General features: G+C 48.9%; 2 protein-coding genes across 4 annotated transcripts; both read right to left on the bottom strand.

Annotated features, from left to right (window-relative positions):
- Positions 1-727: 727 nt before the first annotated feature.
- LOC146443929 (lactosylceramide 4-alpha-galactosyltransferase-like) lies at positions 728-16,319 on the bottom strand. 3 transcript variants are annotated; one of them, XM_085049115.1, is made up of 4 exons: positions 16,209-16,319; positions 7,327-7,378; positions 6,081-6,216; positions 728-3,850 (listed from the first exon to the last, which is right to left on the bottom strand). In XM_085049115.1, exon 4 carries the CDS (start codon positions 3,845-3,847, stop codon positions 2,714-2,716), a length of 1,134 nt encoding a protein of 377 aa, XP_084905241.1. In that variant the 5' UTR covers positions 3,848-3,850; positions 6,081-6,216; positions 7,327-7,378; positions 16,209-16,319; the 3' UTR covers positions 728-2,713. The 3 variants fall into 3 exon arrangements, with proteins under 3 accessions (XP_084905241.1, XP_084905240.1, XP_084905239.1); XM_085049114.1 differs by having other exon boundaries at positions 7,145-7,378; XM_085049113.1 differs by lacking the exons at positions 6,081-6,216; positions 7,327-7,378; positions 16,209-16,319 and adding exons at positions 12,769-12,864; positions 14,271-16,193.
- LOC146443930 (lactosylceramide 4-alpha-galactosyltransferase-like) lies at positions 7,952-12,864 on the bottom strand. The gene is made up of 2 exons (XM_085049116.1): positions 12,769-12,864; positions 7,952-11,289 (listed from the first exon to the last, which is right to left on the bottom strand). The coding sequence occupies exon 2, from the start codon at positions 11,251-11,253 to the stop codon at positions 10,162-10,164; it is 1,092 nt and encodes a 363-aa protein (XP_084905242.1). The 5' UTR covers positions 11,254-11,289; positions 12,769-12,864; the 3' UTR covers positions 7,952-10,161.
- Positions 16,320-16,730: the final 411 nt, after the last annotated feature.

Raw genomic sequence — 16,730 nt, forward strand, 5'->3', positions numbered from 1 at the left:
TTTATTTCAAATGTATTATTACAATACCTGGATACACAAGGAACACATTCCGGTGGGGAGATGGTCATCAGTTCCACAGCAGGCTTTAAAATATTTTCTGTTTCTTAACACAATTTTCATATACTCCCTATGTATTCCTGAAACACCTGGATAACAACTTTACAGTGCAAGTACTAAGAGAGCTGGCTCGGAAGGATGCTCTCCTTGCTTTGTTGCTTGTCAACAGAGAGTTTCTCATGAGCACAGCAGGGATTGGTGGCTGTCTTAGCCACGACCATGAAGCAATTGAGTTTAAAATCTCTGGTAACAGGAGGCAAAGTGCCAGCAAAACTTCAGCCTTGGACATGATGAAAGCAGACTTCAGGCTGCTCAGGGAACCAGGAAGTAAAGTCCCCATAGAAAATGCTTTTGAAGGTGCTGAGGTACATCAGTGCTGGTCACTTTTTAAGCATCAGTTCCTGAGGAGACAGGAGCAGGCAACTCCTAAATGTCAGAAGTCAAGCAGACGAGGCAGAAAGCCACCATGGCTGAATGAGAATCTTCTTTTGGAGAATAGGTGGAAAAGGTGCATGCCCAGTGGAAGCAAGGTTAGGGGATGTGGAATGAATATGGAGATGCTGCTCACCATTGTAGGGGGAATATTTGTGGGGTCAAAGCTCCATTTCAATTGAAGCCACCAGAAATGTGGGGGACAATAAAAAGAGGCTTTTAAAAATACATTAATGACATCAGCCTGTTCCAGGATGAGGATGGTCACCTCACAAACAGGGCCATGGACAAGGCAGAGATATTAAATCTTTACTTTGCCTCTGTCTTCAACACTGATGGTGGACTAAGGAGGTCCCAGCATCCTGAGCTGGAGGACTGTGACTGTGAGAATGATAAACTCCCAGTTAACCCTGAAGTTGTGAGGGATCTGCTGTTCCAGCTGGATCCCTATAAATCTATGGGGTGTGATGGGATTAATGTGCGAATACATAAAGAGCTGGCTGATGTCATCACAAGGCCTCTCTTGATGATTCTTGAACAGTCTTGGAAATCTGGAGAGGTCAAAGAGTGCAAGAAGGATGACCCTGGAAGCTACAGGCCTGTCAGTCGCTCTCCAGTGCCTGGTAAAGTTATGCAGATGATTCTTCTGGGAGCTACTGAAAAACACCTGAAGGACAACACAGTCATTGGTCACAGCCAGCACAGCTTCGTGAGAGGCAAGTCCTGCTTATCAAAACTGATTTCCTTCTATGCCAAGGTAACCCACCCAGCGGATCAGGAAAAATCGGTAGATGTAATCTTTCTGGATTTCAGTAAAGTTCTGGATACCATCTATCTCAGTGTTCAGCCCACAGCTGGATAAACACATCCTGTGATGAGTTGACAAAGGGTGACAGTCACTAGGGTGACATCAGACTGGCAGCCTTCCCTTGTGGGGTTCTGCAGGGTACCATCCTAGGCCCAGTTGTCTTTAAAATCCCCATAAAAAGGCTTGAAAGCAGGACTGGGAGGGATACTAAGTAAGTTTGCAGATGATACAAAGATGGGAGGAGCTGTCGGCTCCCTCAGGGGCAGAGGGGCCCTGCAGAGAGACCTGGATAAAGGACGGGGCTGGGCAATTACCAACTGTGTGGAGTTTAATGAAGACAAAGGCTGGATTCTGCACCTGGGGTGGGACAGGCCTGGACAGACAGACAGACTGGGGAATGCGATCCTGGAGAGCAGGAACATGAAAGGGACCTGGGCGCCCTGCTCAATGGCCAGTTGGATCTGGAGCCAGGAGGGACATCCCTGTCCTTGGGGGCACCAGGCCCAGCATGGCTGGCTGGGCCAGGGAGGGATTGTCTTGCTCTGCTCTGCGCTGGGTGGCCTCACCTGGAGTATTGTGTGTAGTTTTGGGTGCCACAATATAAGGAAGACCTAAAGCTGTTAGCATCCAAAGGACGGGCATGGAGATGGGGAAGGGCCTGGAGGTGAAGCCACATGAGGAGGGGCTGAGGGCACTTGGGCTGTTCAGCTGGAGGAGACTGAGATCAGAGCTCACAGCAGTTCTGCAGCTTCCTCACGAGGGGAAGGGGAGGGATAGCTCCCATCTCTGCTCTCTGTGACAGGGACAGGACCCAGGAAACAGCTGGAGATGTATCAGGGCAGGGTTAGGCTGGATATCAGGGAAAGGTTCTTCCCCCCCGAGGGTGGTCAGGCACTGAACAGGCTCCCCAGGGAATGGTAACAGCCACAAGGACGTTGCTCTCAGGCACAGGCTGGGATTCTTGGGGCAGTCCTGTTGAGGGCCCAAGTTGGACTCGATGATTGCTGTGAGTCCCTTCCAACTAAGAATATTCTGTGATATTTTCAAATACTGCAGAGAACAAGCCAAGGGTTCCTACAGCTGCTGAAACATCCCAAGGAGCTGCTAAGGCTGGGATCCACAAGAGCAGCAATTGGACAACACCAGGGGAGAACCAACCGAGATACACTGCTGAATGAGTTCAACCTTCCCTGCAGCAACAGGACTCCTGAAGGACAGCAAGAGAGGCTGAACTCAGCTCTGCTGTAAATGTGAAACAAAATGGACCTGAGGCAGGTATCAAGAACTGTACAAAATCACAGAACTGCTGTCACACAGAACTGCTGCTCCAGGGTCTAGGAACCAACTGTGGGCAAGGTCAAAGGCACTGGGTTTCCTTCAGTCTGGGGAACATCCCTGCAGCCAAGGGCCCACAGGTCACACTGCACGCCTTGCCCACTCTTCAGAGTCCTCTTTCATCTTTGCATAGGTGGCAGGGCAGAACTGGGAATAGAGCTGAGCCAGCAGAGCCTGTGAGGGGATCTCTAACTTGGTGCTGTGGCTCAGTTTGTTCCATATGTGCACTGCATAGGTGTTCTTAAGGAGCTGCTGAAGCTCCAAGGCACTGACTGCCTCAAACAGCTTCTTCCAGTCCTGCCAGGGAATAGGGTAAACAGCTTCTGGGGCAAGAGCACTCACACCTTTGCAGCTCATGCTCTTGATTGTCCTGAGGGAGCACCACTTCTTGAAGACACGAGTCAGGAGCTCTGGGCCCTGGTGGCCCCAGACCCAGCCGTTGTAGTTCTGCACAAAGTCCTGCATGCAAAGCTCTATGAACTCGTTCTTGGGCTTAAAAGACAAAAATGCCCCATTCAGAACATCCTCATTCTGGAGCCCAAGGGCATTGGTGAGGTTCTGTAAGTTCTTAAGTACAATGAAGTCTGTATCCAGGTAGATGCCACCAAATTTCCACATGAGGACAATCCTGCAGGCATCAGACAGGACGGGTAGAAAATGAGGCTCCTGGTTCCGCTGAGGCCACAAGTACCATTGTGCCAGAGGTGTTCCAGAAAAGAGCTCTGTCAAGTCCAGGGGCTGGATTTGCACATTGGGGAAGCAGCTGAGCAAGGAGAAAGCCCAGTGCTTGGGTAAGGAGGCATTTCCTTTGGCCAAGCCTTTCATGAGCACCACCACTCTTGAGCCGGGGTGTGTCCTGGCTGCTGACTCCACAGAGCATGAGAACAGGTAACTGGGGTTTATTTTCTCGGAGGTCTCCACAAAAAACACATTTCCTGGGGAAGGAGAGGGCCCAGCAGCAATGTTTTGGGAAGAAGGCACCGAGGGAGGACAGCTGATTGCAGCGGACAAGCTGTCGGGGTGGCCTCTGCTCTTTGGGTCCTCCCAGATGTTCCAGTAAAACTTGTGGTAGGCAAAGGACACAAACATTAGGATGAGGATGAACAGAGCCCAGGGTTTGTGGCTCAGCACCACCCTTGGCAGCTTTAGGAGGCAGCTGGGCATCCTGAGCATTCTCTCTCCGGGCAGAGCCTGCTCTCCCGAGACAGCCGCCATGATCTGAAGGAAAGAAGAGAAAAAAACAGATAGATGAGGTAGCACTGTGTAAGCCTTACTTCAAGGGGTTTCCCACCCTCATAGCAGTGCACAACAAACCCTGGCAACACCATTAGACACCTCATCTATTGTGGCTAGCACAGACCTTTCCCACGAGAATTCTTTTCTCTCTTCTTCCTGTGTTTTATAAACAAAGATAAAGTTTGGATGTTATTAAAAACAGTGTCTCCGGATGTGGACAGTTCAGGCCTGGCCATCCTCCCTAGGGGGAGGTTTCGAACTGACCAATCTGCGTGACCTTTGAAAAGTCTATATAAGTTGGAATTAAATAATAAAGTGCTCTCTTTTATGCCACACGGAGAACTGGGTCTTCTCTCTCTGCTAGCGGCTCAACAGCGACAATCTATTACTCTAGAATTTCAGGTCACTGTGAGCATGAGACATGAGACATGAGACACGTATGCAAAGCCCCTGGGAGGAGGAAATAGGAATGCTCCTTATGACCATTCCTGGAGCCCTGTCAATAATCACTGTGAGGAGCTGCTGCCCAGTGACAGCTGTTTATCATGAGGGGAGTTGTTTTCTGCTTGATACACAACGTGTCCTTCCCCCAAACCAAACACAAGCCTCAGTCTCCCAGATTGTTGACCTAACACTTGCTGCCTTTCCACACCAAGCGCCTGCCCATGCAGAGAGCCTGGCTCATTGCTCATGGCACCACAGCATGGATGGATGGATGGATGGATGGATGGATGGATGGATGGATGGATGGAAAGGAATTGATACAAGGCAGCTCTGGAGGCAGAAGCAGACAATGAAGATGAGAACTGCCAAGGTAAAGGGAGTTTCAAGGCTGCTTCCCAGCCCTGCAAAGGCCACGCTGGCTCTGAGCTGCTCAGCTCTCCCAGTGGATCCTGGTGATGGATGTGCAATCCCTCTACTCTCCTGCCCTTACTACCCCCTCTTCTTCTGGCAAAAGGGACAGATGGAGTGGAAGAGATTATACACAAGGTAGCAACAAACAGAGAAGTCATTCCAGCTCCATCCTCGGTGTTAGCATCAGTGTTTCTGCCCTTGCCTCTCCTTAGAGTGAAGGGCAGCAGAAGCAGCACCTCCTGTGCCCCACACTGGGCCCCAAAAGGCAACAGGCAAGAGCACATGAAGAAGCAGGGAGGAAGGTTGTGGCATTTAGGACCAGAGGAAATGGCCTCAAATTGTGCCAGGGGAGGTTTGAGCCGACATTCCTCAGAAATTCACTCCCTGGAAGAGTTATCAGGCATCAGCACAGGCTGCCCAGGAAAGCAGTGGAGCAACCGCCCCTGGAGGTACTGAACAGCCATGCAGCAATGGCACCTGGGGACTTGCTTTAGTGGTGGAAATTGTACAGGGAACTTTGGGATCTCAAAGGGATCTCAAAGGTCTCTTCCATCCTAGAGGATTCCATGATTTCTCCCGCCTCCCTGGGCTCCAAGTCCAAAGCCCCACACCCCAGGACAGAAAGGTTCAGGAAACAAAAGCTATAATCCAACAAGTGTAACCAAAGAGGCAGGGAACAGGACAGAGAACTGAGCTGGCACAGCCCCATTTGTCATTGTCCCTAGATCTCTGTGCCTGGGCCCCATTCAGAACTTCCCCTGGAGCCAAAAATGACCTGTCAGCCGCACTGGGAGGCATCCAAATGTCAGAGCATGGAGCCACCACTCTGCACCAGGCACTGGGGCTGGGGGACAGAGCAGAGGCAGCAGATACACAAACCATCAGCTCGGGATCCCCAGAAGCTTTTCTCCTCCACACAGAAATGCCAGCGTGTGCTGCCAGCGTCACAGGCAGGAAAAACCAACCCACCCTGCCTTTTACAGACCCTTTACATTCCCACCCTCCACACCACAGCTGCTTGAACCCTGTGACTGTTTTTTGCCCTGCAAGCTGTAGAAGAGAAAGAGGTACAGGCTTGGGGGGAAGTTCCTGTGCTGGAGAGGAGGCAGGAAAGTGCCACTCTAACCACGAGCAAGGTTCAAAGTTATTGGCGTTATTTTTAGCAGAAGGCGAATTTCTCCACCATCCAATTTCTATAAAATTAGAAATACATTCCTGCTTTAGGAGAAGATAAGGCAATGCTTTGGACACTGCATTAGCCAGTCTGTTTCTTTTACAAAACAAATACAGGAAGCCTGGTTCTCTCTTCCTCTGAAATCATGAGCGCCATTACACAGAAATTGCAAACACTACTCACCTGTCCGCTTCCAAAACACCACCAAATTCACTGCTCAGCTGGAGATGAGTTTTAAGAGGCTGCTATCTGTGAGAGTGCCTACAACTCTCTGACCTGACAGTTTTTCCTTCTGAATAGAAGTGACGAGAGAGGAGGTCTGGCGAGGTGGCAAAACACAATAAACGAAGCAGGATGTGACATCAGGCATTTATCTAGGGAGTAGCTCATAAAAAGAGTGCACATATAACTGCAAAAAAATTCTGATTATAATAACTTTTTAAAAAGAGGGACATTTAAACTCCATTGTCACTACACTTTAAGCTTCATAGTGCGGCAGGGAAATGGTTGCTTTTGTTTCCTCCTCCTTTGCTAAGAATTCCCAGTGCTCACACTGCTCCTGGGGCTGCCACAATAACTGAGCTGAGCCTTCCACAGAGCTGCCCGCTCCCTCCACAAGAACCAAGTATGGAACGCTCCTTTGGAAACACACTCTTTTTACCAAAGAATTTACTAATTCCTTTGGCAATTCTCCCTCATATGCCATATCCTCACTGAAGGACTTTGCCAAAGTCAGGTGCTCCTCATTCTATGAGTTTCCCCTTGCCCCAGGGATCACAGCTGGCTGACCTTCCCTTGCACAGGACATCCTGGGACATTCATAAAATCCCACCTTTATCACTACTGCCACTAAATTTACGTTTTGCTCAGCTGCCTGAAACAAATATTGCTCTGCAGTGTCCCAGACCCCTCTCCTCTCCCCAAATCCTTCCATGCACTGCAGCACCATGCATGGACTCACGACAACCCTTGTCCCAGCTCAGAGACTCCACAACTGCTCTGGGCTACCTGCTCCAGTGTTTCACCACCGTTCCTTTCATTCTACCATCCCACAGTTCCACTTGTGCCCATTGTGTCTCATCCCATCTGCATTGAACACGGGAGAGTCTCGCTTGTGTCTTTTACCACCCACCTTCAGTCAAGTGTTTATACACCCTGAGCAGATCCCTCAGCCTGCTCTAGCCCAAGAAAAGTCAGCAGAGCTCTCCCAGCCTCTCATTTCCTGTGTGCTCCAGTCTCTTTCTCACCTTCCTGGACCTTTGCTGGTCTTGGTCCAGCACAGACACATCCGGCTCATCCAGGGATCCCAGAATCGGCACTCCATCTGTGTCTTCCCAGTGCTCAGTGGCGGGCTAGGATTTGCGTTAGGGGTGGATGAATGACCCCACATAATCCACTGCCTCCATCTTCAGTGACATCTTCAACTTACCAGGTGTTGGCTGGAATCCAAGCCAGCAGACAGGAGAGAGTCTAGGAGGTTCCTGGAGCATGTGAAAGAAAATTTCCTGGCCCAGCTGGCAGGTGAGCCCAGCAGGGGAGGTGCCCCAGGGGATCTGCTGTTTGCAGAGAGGAGCACTGGTGGGGCTGTCAGAGGCTGTCTCAGGCATAGCAACTGTCACATGATTTGATTTCAGTTCTTGGTGAAGGGAGGGAGGAAGGAAGCAGCTCAGCAAAACCCCGACCTCGGGCTCGTGGAGGAGGAGATAGGCTTTGGTCTGTTCAGAACACTGGTTGAGAGAATCAAGGGGTCCCGGAAAGCTGGACATTCCTCAGGAAGGAGGTCTTACAGGCGGAGGAGCAGCCCATCCCAATGTGCCATAAGCTGGTCCAGGGAAGGCTGGCCTGGATGAACAGCAAGCTTCCACTGGGACTCAGGGAAGAACAGAGAGTTTAGCAGCTGTGGAAGAAGGGACAGGCAACTCAGGAAGACTACAAGCATGTCATGGGCTCAGAGAGAAATGGGAAAAGTCCAGCTAGAAGTCAATCTGGCCACTGGCAAGAAAGTTAAGAAGAAATGCTTTTCCAAATGCATTAATAACAAGAAGAGAGCCAAGGAGAATTTCAATCCTTTATTGCATGCTGGGGTGGGAACATTGCCTCCAGCGATGAGGAAAAAGCTGAGGCACTCAATGCCTTCTTTACCTCACCCTTTAATCGAAACCCCTGTTATCCTCAGGATATCCAGCCCCCTGAATGGGAAGTCAGGAACAGGGAGCAGAATGAGGGCTCCTTTCTGCAGGAGGAAATCATTAGTGAACTGCTGTGATACCCAGACATGCACAAGTCTAGGGAGATGCCATCCTTCCCTCTAAAGCTACAGAGGGAGCTGGTGAAACTCTCCATGGCTTCTCAGCAGTCCTGGGTACCTGGAGAGCTCCTCCACATGGACTGGAGGTTGGCCAACATGACACCCATCTATGAGAAGGCTTGGAAGGACAACTGGGGGAACCTCAGGGCCGTCAGCCTGACCTTGGTGCCAGGGAAGGGAATGGAAGAGATTACCTGGAATGTGATCACTCAATGTGTGCTGCACCACTGGGGCATCAGGCCCAGCCAGCATGGGCTCAAGCAGGTCTCGCTTGACTGACCCAGTCTCCTCCTGTGAACACTTGATGGATGGGGAAAGGCTGTGGATGTTGTGTACCTGGGCCTTCAGTAAAGCCTTTGACCACTGTCTCCCACAGCATCTCCTGGAGAGCATTGTCCTGGCAGCCCATGGCTTAAACACTTCCACGTTTGCTGGGGAACAAACTGCCTGGCTGGCTGGACCCAGAGAGTGGTGGTGGAGTGAATCCAGCTGGCAGCAGGACACTCTGCTGTGCCCCAGGGCCCACTATTGGGGCCACTCCTGTTTTGTAAGTTTGAGCTTCAACAGGGCCAAGTGCCAGGTCCTGCCCTTGGGTCACAACAAACTCCTGCATCTCCAGGCTGGGGAAGAGAGGCTGGGAAGAGCCTGGCAGGAAAGGGCCTGGGGCTGCTGGTCAACAGTGTGTGCCCAGGTGGGTAAGACAGCCAGTGGCACCTGGCCTGGGTCAGCAGCGGTGTGGCCAGCAGGACCAGGGCAGTGACTGTCCCTCTGTCATGGGCACCAGTGAGGCCACACCTTGGGTCCTGTGTCCAGTTCTGGGCCCATCACTGCAAGATGGACACTGAGGGTCTGGAGAGTGTCCAGAGCATGGAACAGAGCTGGGGAAGAGTCTGGAGCACAAGTCTGGTGAAAGGGAGCTGAGGGAGCTGGGGGTGTTTAGACTGGAGACAAGGAGGCTCAGGGGGAACCTTCTGGCTCTCCTCAACTCCCTTACAGGAGGCTGCAGCCAGGTGGGGTCAGGGTTTGCTCACAGGTGAGAAGGGACAGGACAAGGTGAAATCAACTGAATGGTTCGGTGTGGAAGAGACTTTAAAGACCACCTTGTTTGAACCCCCTGCCATGGACAGGGACAGCTTCCACCAGACCAGGTTGCTCAGAGCCTCATGCAGCCTGGCCTTGAACACTTGCAGGGGTCAGGCACCCTTGGCTTCTCTGGGCAACCTGTGCCAGGGCCTCACCACCTTGACAGGGAAAAGTTTCTTCCTCACAAACAATCCAAAACTGCCCTTAGTAGAACTGCTTTTGTGGTTTTGATTTCCTGAGGAGTACCAGAACAGTCATGACTTTGCTGTGGAACGGGAAAGTGTAGGAAGCATCATTTGAACTCTTCTCACTCTAGAAAGTAAGAACTTCACACAGAGACACGCAGTGATTTCAAATGCAGTTTTCTGCTTCTTAAAGCAATCTTCATATACTCCACATGTATTTCAGCAGCCGTAAGGATCTTTGCCAGCCAGGAAGTTCTGTCCCAAGCTCCAGCAATCTGTGACCTTTGGCATTGCCTGGCAGTGATTTACTAACTCAGAAATGCCACAGAGAACAAGCCAAGGGTTCCTACAGCTGTTGAAACATCCCAAGGGGCTTCTCAGGCTGGGATCCACAGGAGCAGCAATTGGACAACACCAGGGGAGAACCAACCGAGATACACTGCTGAATGAGTTCAACCTTCCCTGCAGCAACAGGACTCCTGAAGGACAGCAAGAGAGGCTGAACTCAGCTCTGCTGTAAATGTGAAACAAAATGGACCTGAGGCAGATATCAGGAACTGTACAAAATCACAGAACTGCTGTCACACAGAACTGCTGCTCCGGGCTCTAGGAACCAACTGTGGGCAACGTCAAAGGCACTGGGCTTCCTTCAGTCTGGGGAACATCCCTGCAGCCAAGGGCCCACAGGTCACACTGCACGCCTTGCCCACTCTTCAGAGTCCTCTTTCATCTTTGCATAGGTGGCAGGGCAGAACTGGGAATAGAGCTGAGCCAGCAGAGCCTGTGAGGGGATCTCTAACTTGGTGCTGTGGCTCAGTTTGTTCCATATGTGCACTGCATAGGTGTTCTTAAGGAGCTGCTGAAGCTCCAAGGCACTGACTGCCTCAAACAGCTTCTTCCAGTCCTGCCAGGGAATAGGGTAAACAGCTTCTGGGGCAAGAGCACTCACACCTTTGCAGCTCATGCTCTTGATTGTCCTGAGGGAGCACCACTTCTTGAAGACACGAGTCAGGAGCTCTGGGCCCTGGTGGCCCCAGACCCAGCCATTGTAGTTCTGCACAAAGTCCTGCATGCAAAGCTCTATGAACTTGTGCTTGGGCTTAAAAGACAAAAATGCCCCATTCAACTCTTTCTCATCTTGGATCCCGAGGGCATTGGTGAGGTTCTGTAAGTTCTTAAGTACAATGAAGTCTGTATCCAGGTAGATGCCACCAAATTTCCACATGAGGACAATCCTGCAGGCATCAGACAGGACGGGTAAAAAATAAGGCTCCCAGCGCCGCAGAGGCCACAAGTACCACCTTCTCAGAGGTGTTCCAGAAAAGAGCTCTGTCAAGTCCAGGGGCTGGATTTGCACATTGGGGAAGCAGCTGAGCAAGGAGAAAGCCCAGTGCTTGGGTAAGGAGGCATTTCCTTTGGCCAAGCCTTTCATGAGCACCACCACTCTTGAGCCGGGGTGTGTCCTGGCTGCTGACTCCACAGAGCATGAGAACAGGTAACTGGGGCTGGTTTGCTCCGAGGTCTCCACAAAAAACACATTTCCTGGGGAAGGAGAGGGCCCAGCAGCAATGTTTTGGGAAGAAGGCACCGAGGGAGGACAGCTGATTGCAGTGGACAAGTTGTCGGGGTGGCCTCTGCTCTTTGGGTCACCCCAGATGCTCCAGTAAAACTTGATGTAAACAAAGGAGACAAACATTAGGATGAGGAGGAACAGAGTCCTAGGCTTGTGGCTCAGCACCACCCTGGGCAGCTTTTGGAGGCAGCTGGGCATCCTGAGCATTCTCTCTCCGGGCAGAGCCTGCTATCACAAGACAGCCTGAGGGGAAGGAAAGAAAAACCTGACAGATGAGGCAGCAGGGTATGAGCCTTCCTTCAAGGCGTGTTTTGTCTTCACAGCAGTGCACAACAAACTCTAGGAACACCTCATCTGTCACCATCTAGAACTTCTGGACATTCTGAACATGAAACACATATGCAAAAACCTCTGGGAGTAGGAAACTAAACAGGCAGGGAACAGGACACAGAACCCAGCTGGCACAATCCTGTTTGTCATTTTCCCTTTATCACTGTGGTGGGTCACACATGGAACCTCTCATGTGCCCAGAAAATCGCTTTTCAGATGCACTGTAGATATCCAAATGCAAGGCACTGGGGCTGGGGGACAGAACAGAGGTGGCAGATACACAAATCATCAGCTCAGGATCCCCAGAAGCTTTTCTCCTCCTGCACAGAAGTGCCAGTGTGTGCTGCCAGTGTCACAGCCAGGAAAAAACAACTCACCCTGCCCTTTACAGACCCTTTACATTCCCATCCTCCACACCACACCTGGCTGAACCCTGTAAATAATTTTTTAAGCTGCAGAAGACAAAGAGGCGCAGGCTTGGCGTGACAGAGCCAGTGCTGCAGAGGAGGCAGGAAACTCACCTGTCCCTGCTTCCAAGTAACCACAGAATTCACACTCAGCTGTACAAGATTTTTAAGAAATTAGAGTCTGTGAGGGTGCCTCCAAGTCTATGGTCTGGAACTTCCTTGTTCAGAAAAGGCAAGGTGAGAGACGAAGCCGGAACACATGGGGAAAAAAAGGGGAGGATGTGACATCATTCATCTCTAATGAGTCGCTGATACAAAGGTCACACACATGCACTGCGAACAAACCAGTTAGTTAAAAAGCAATTTTTAACAAAAGGAGGAAATTGAAGCCCCACTGTTGCTACACTTGACCCTGATCGCTCCCCATGACCTTGCAGGCCACGCTGCACAGGCTGTGAGCCATCTCTAGCACCAGGACACACAGCTGGCTTCTGATCAACTTGCTGTCCAGGGGACCACCAGGCCCCTTTCTGCCCAGATGCTTTCCAGCAAAATGCTGCCTATCATTTTCATGGTCTTGCTTGCTGAATTTAAAAGCCAAGTGAACCAGTGCAGTGCTTGAATTTGCAAACAAAACACATGTCCAAACAAAAATTGCAAAATGTGCAGGGACACCTCACTGCACAAGGTAAAAGCTGATAGTGAAATATCATCAAGGATCCGTTGTTCCAAGCACAAAAGGGATGAAACAAAGGAAAGAGACACAGGGCTGCTGCCACAGATGATCTTGTAACTCCACCATGCAAGGACTTCCACCACGTCTTTTAGTGCCCCGAGCAAAGTGACTTCCTGCTCCACATGACTAACTTTGCTTCACTGGTATTTCCTTGGTAGCAAAACCACAGAGAACAAAAAAGGGAAACAGCCCAAAGTAGATGATAATTGAGTGATAGTAAAACATGAATTGTGCATTAAGTCAACTTACATGAGGCCAAAAAAGTATCCTGCATTCCTGCAATCCTCTACTTTCCAAGTTGTAACAGCAGATACTCAGAAGTCCCTGAAACCTGGCAAACCATTCCTAATAGGAAAAAATGTGCATTATTGAGTAATATTGTTATAAAACATCACATATTCTTCACGATAGTTCAAATAGTGATAACAAATGGCAAGAAATGAACTGTACACATTCTTTAAGGGCATGCATTTAGTAATGTCAGAGAATGAAACGTTACATTCTCAGTTTGCACTGAAAGCAATTAGAATTGTTTTTACATAATTACATTAGAACTGTGTAATTCTCAGATTATGAGTTCTGTAGAAGGTCTCAAAACCTCCAAGCCTAAATCTTACTATACCAAGTGAAAACAAGTGTTTTAGCCTGGGGTGATCTGATAATTACAGGAAAACTATGATTGTCCATATTGCGGAAGTGCAAGTGTTGTTTCAAAAACAGAATGTAAACTAAGGATGTGAATAAGGACTTCTCTATTGTTTCCCTTCTATGATTTAATTGATACAGCTTATAACTAGGAGATTTAGCCTATGAAGCTGGAGCGACCTGCAAATAAGCAGAGAATTACAGGAAAGACTAAAGGTGCAAAGGGATGATCTAGCTATTAGCAAATGTATGTGTATCCATACATACACAATATACTATTAACTAAAAACACAGATTTGCAATATAAGTCTTTATTTCCCCTCAGAACATGCAGAGAGACTGGTTAAAGATGATTTTGCACCTTCAGCTGGGCAAGATGCTTTGGTTGATTCCAACATTTTCAAGCAATAGCTGTGCCCTCTCGTGGCCAAGTCAACTGTCATTCCTGGAGTTCTGGGCACTAAAAATATCGTTCTGGGTTTAAGGAAAACACTGCTGGGGAAGCAGAGCAGGGAGTTGCAGCTCTTGCAGCAAGGGACCCAGTGCTGGAAGCATCGAGCCTGGGGCTGGCTGGAGGATCTGGTACAGCTGAAATCAGCCAGAATTTGTCATGAACATCCAGTCTTCATGGGCTAAATGAAAGTACACTGTGGTATAGCCTCACTTCTTCCTTTGTTTTATTACTCCTTGTTGTTGTTGTCATTTTATAGCAAGATTTCAACTACTTTATGGAATTAAGCTACTCAAAAGCTATGTTTGAATGTACATCCAGCACAAACACAGCAACACAGCTCTGATCAGCCTTTCTGAGAAAGACAGCCCCTGTCTTCTTTAGGTGAATGAACCAAACACTCGAGTTTAGTGATGTCCTTTCAAGTAAATGTGTGGACATAGAAACTGCAGAACACCTGAGGGGGTGTGTAAATTTGCTACAAAATTGGTAACAAAAACAGAGAGGAGGAAAACGTCCAGCAAGTACTGCTGCATACCCAGGCAGCTGCTAAGGGTCTGGAACAATAAATATTACCCATCACAAGCAGCCTGATAGAAATACTTTGGGGACCCACCAGAAAACAGCTGAGTATCTCCACTCTCCCCAGATTTACATTACTAATAAGAGTAGAAGAGGTGAGATTTGACAACACCAGCATTCAGTAGGTGACTAATCAGTCTGCTAGGCATAGAAAAACAGAGTGGTGCCCAACAAGGGTGAATCCACCAGCATGTTCCCCTAGTATTAAGGGAAATTAGTTTTTAGCATTTTACCAACAGCTTTAGAGCTCCTGAACCCAGAGAGGACGGCAGACCAAGCACGTGCAAGTGTTTGAGGTAAGATGAATGCAAATATTGTAAATGTAGTACATTAGACCAATAAAATACTGCAGCTGAAGGCAGAGGGCATTTAAGGCACCTATCTCTTAAATGCATCTTCTGTATTAATCACAACTTCACCTTCCCAGAATGAACCCTGCAATATCCAATTCACTTACAGTGGGTTTACAACTAAGTTTTCTCCTGAAATAAAAGAAAGAGCAGTGAAAACACCCACTTGCATAGCTGTAAAGAAATGCTGGATAGACACTCTGTGGGATAAGAAGCATTAAAAGCAAGCCACGGCAAAGAGTCAGATGATGAGATTAGCAAGCTTCTACCAAAAAATAAACAGACTGGGAGGGAATGATATGGCAGTTTTGATGGCTGCTGATTCTCAAGTCACTGTACACAAAGCAGCCATAGATGTAATAGCATACCACTGAAGCTGTCCAGAAAAAAATATCTACAGACTCCGTTATTTGCAACAGAGAATATCAGTGATGTACCTAAGTAATGGCCCCAAACAGAAAATCAGATAGCTGGACATGGCAACAACATTAAGTTGCAATTTAGTCTCCCAAAGTACAATAAGCAGCAGCCCAAGATGAGTGGAAAATGGTCAGTAATGCTTTTACACTTGGACAGTAGGAAATGTGTAGGATCAGGTTTGTCAAGCAGGACCTGCCTTTCATGAACATTTGCTGGCTGGGCCTGGCAACCCCTGGTTGGTCACACTCAGTATGGTTGGCTCCACAGCCTTCCCTGGTATCGAGGTCAGCCTCACAGGCCTATGGCTCTCCAGATCCTCCTTTCAGCCTTCTTGTAGATGGGTGTCACGCTGGCTAACCCCCAGGCCTCTGGGACTTCCCCAGCTCACCAGGGCTGCCAGGAAATGATGGAGAGAGCTCACCCACCAGCTCTCTCAGTACCCTTGGGTGGATCCCACCCTGCCCCATAGACTTGTGCACTTTTAAATGGAGCAGCAGGCCACTGCTGTTTCCTCCTGGATTACAGGAGGTTATCCTGTGCCTATCTTACATCTCAGGTGGCTTCACACCCTGATAATGACTGCTCTTTCAGTTAAAGACTGAAGCAAAGAAGGCATCAAGTACCTCAGCCTTTTCCTCATCCTTGGTGGCAGTTTCCCTTCACATCCAATAAAGGATGGAGAGTCTCCTTGGCTCTGTTATTAACGTATTAGGAAAAGCATTTTATGTTCTCTCTTGTGGCAGTGACCAGATTAAATTCTAGCCAGGCCTTTGGCCTTTTTAGCTTTCTCCCTGCATAAACTAATGACACCCTTGTAATCCTGCTGAGCCACTTGCTCCTTCTTCCAAAGCTGGTAAGTCATCTTCTTTTTTTCCCCCTTGAGTTCAATCAAAAGCTCCCTGTTCATCCAGGCCAGTCTTCTTCCCTGCTGGCTTGTCTTATGGCACATTGGGATGGCCTGTTCCTGCACTTTAAGATGTTCTCCTTGAAGAATGCCCAGCCGTCCTGCACCCCTTGTCCCCAGGACTCTTCCCAAGGGACTGTCTCAACCAGTGCCCTGAACAGGCCAAAGTCTGGAAGTCCAAGGCAGAAGTTTTGTGGCTCCATTTGATACTTCTCCAAGAATTGAAAACTCTTATTTCAAGACCACTATGCCCAAGACAGACTCCAACCACCAGATCTCCCACCAGTCCTTCTCTGTTCTCAAACAGCAGGGCCCAGCAATGCCAAGTTCCTCTTACCTGTAGCCAGATGCAGAAATTAATTTTGGGTTGTTTCAAAGCAGGATATCTCTGAACTCCCTTCCAATCTCATTCCCTACTGACCTGCTGCCTCTTTAGCAGGTTTCATGCTCCTTCTGCAACTGGAAAAAAAGGATTAACAATATTGGAAGTTTTACTGTCTTTTGGAAATTTTTTTCAAACAATGCTTTCTATAGTCTTATGGTGTTGCCATATTTAACTTGCCAGACCTCATGTGCCTACCTCATTTCCCCCCTAGATACTGATGCCATTTTGAAGAGTGCTTTATACTTCTCATACCTCTACCAGCATATTACAGGATGCTGTTTGGCTTCATCATTATACCCAAATTTAAATGCCAAGATCTCAGCTTGGGCTGTAATGGCAGGCTGCAGCTGAGTGCCTGCCTCCTGTAGTTCTCTCTTCTGGACTCTGCCCATTCATCTGATTGCCAGGAATGGTTACAAATTAAAAACCAGAGACCACCAGCCAAGTGAACAAGGGAACGGTCACAATCACTTG

This window comes from Lichenostomus cassidix, chromosome 1Aa (genome assembly GCF_008360975.1).
Source record: "Lichenostomus cassidix isolate B80296 chromosome 1Aa, HeHo_3.0, whole genome shotgun sequence".
In the NCBI taxonomy this organism is placed as follows: domain Eukaryota; kingdom Metazoa; phylum Chordata; class Aves; order Passeriformes; family Meliphagidae; genus Lichenostomus; species Lichenostomus cassidix.

What these genes read in the sequence shown, in the direction of transcription:
- LOC146443930 (XM_085049116.1), bottom strand. Translation starts at nt 11,253, where the DNA reads ATGCTCAGGATGCCCAGCTGCCTCCAAAAGCTGCCCAGGGTGGTGCTG.
- LOC146443929 (XM_085049113.1), bottom strand. Translation starts at nt 14,315, where the DNA reads ATGCTGGTGTTGTCAAATCTCACCTCTTCTACTCTTATTAGTAAT. An exon ending in CTTCTACTCTTATTAGTAAT is followed by an intron (nt 12,865 to 14,270) that starts GTAAATCTGGGG and finishes TTTTCCTATTAG; the next exon opens with GAATGGTTTGCCAGGTTTCA. An exon ending in GGATACTTTTTTGGCCTCAT is followed by an intron (nt 3,851 to 12,768) that starts GTAAGTTGACTT and finishes TCTTTCCTTCAG; the next exon opens with ATCATGGCGGCTGTCTCGGG.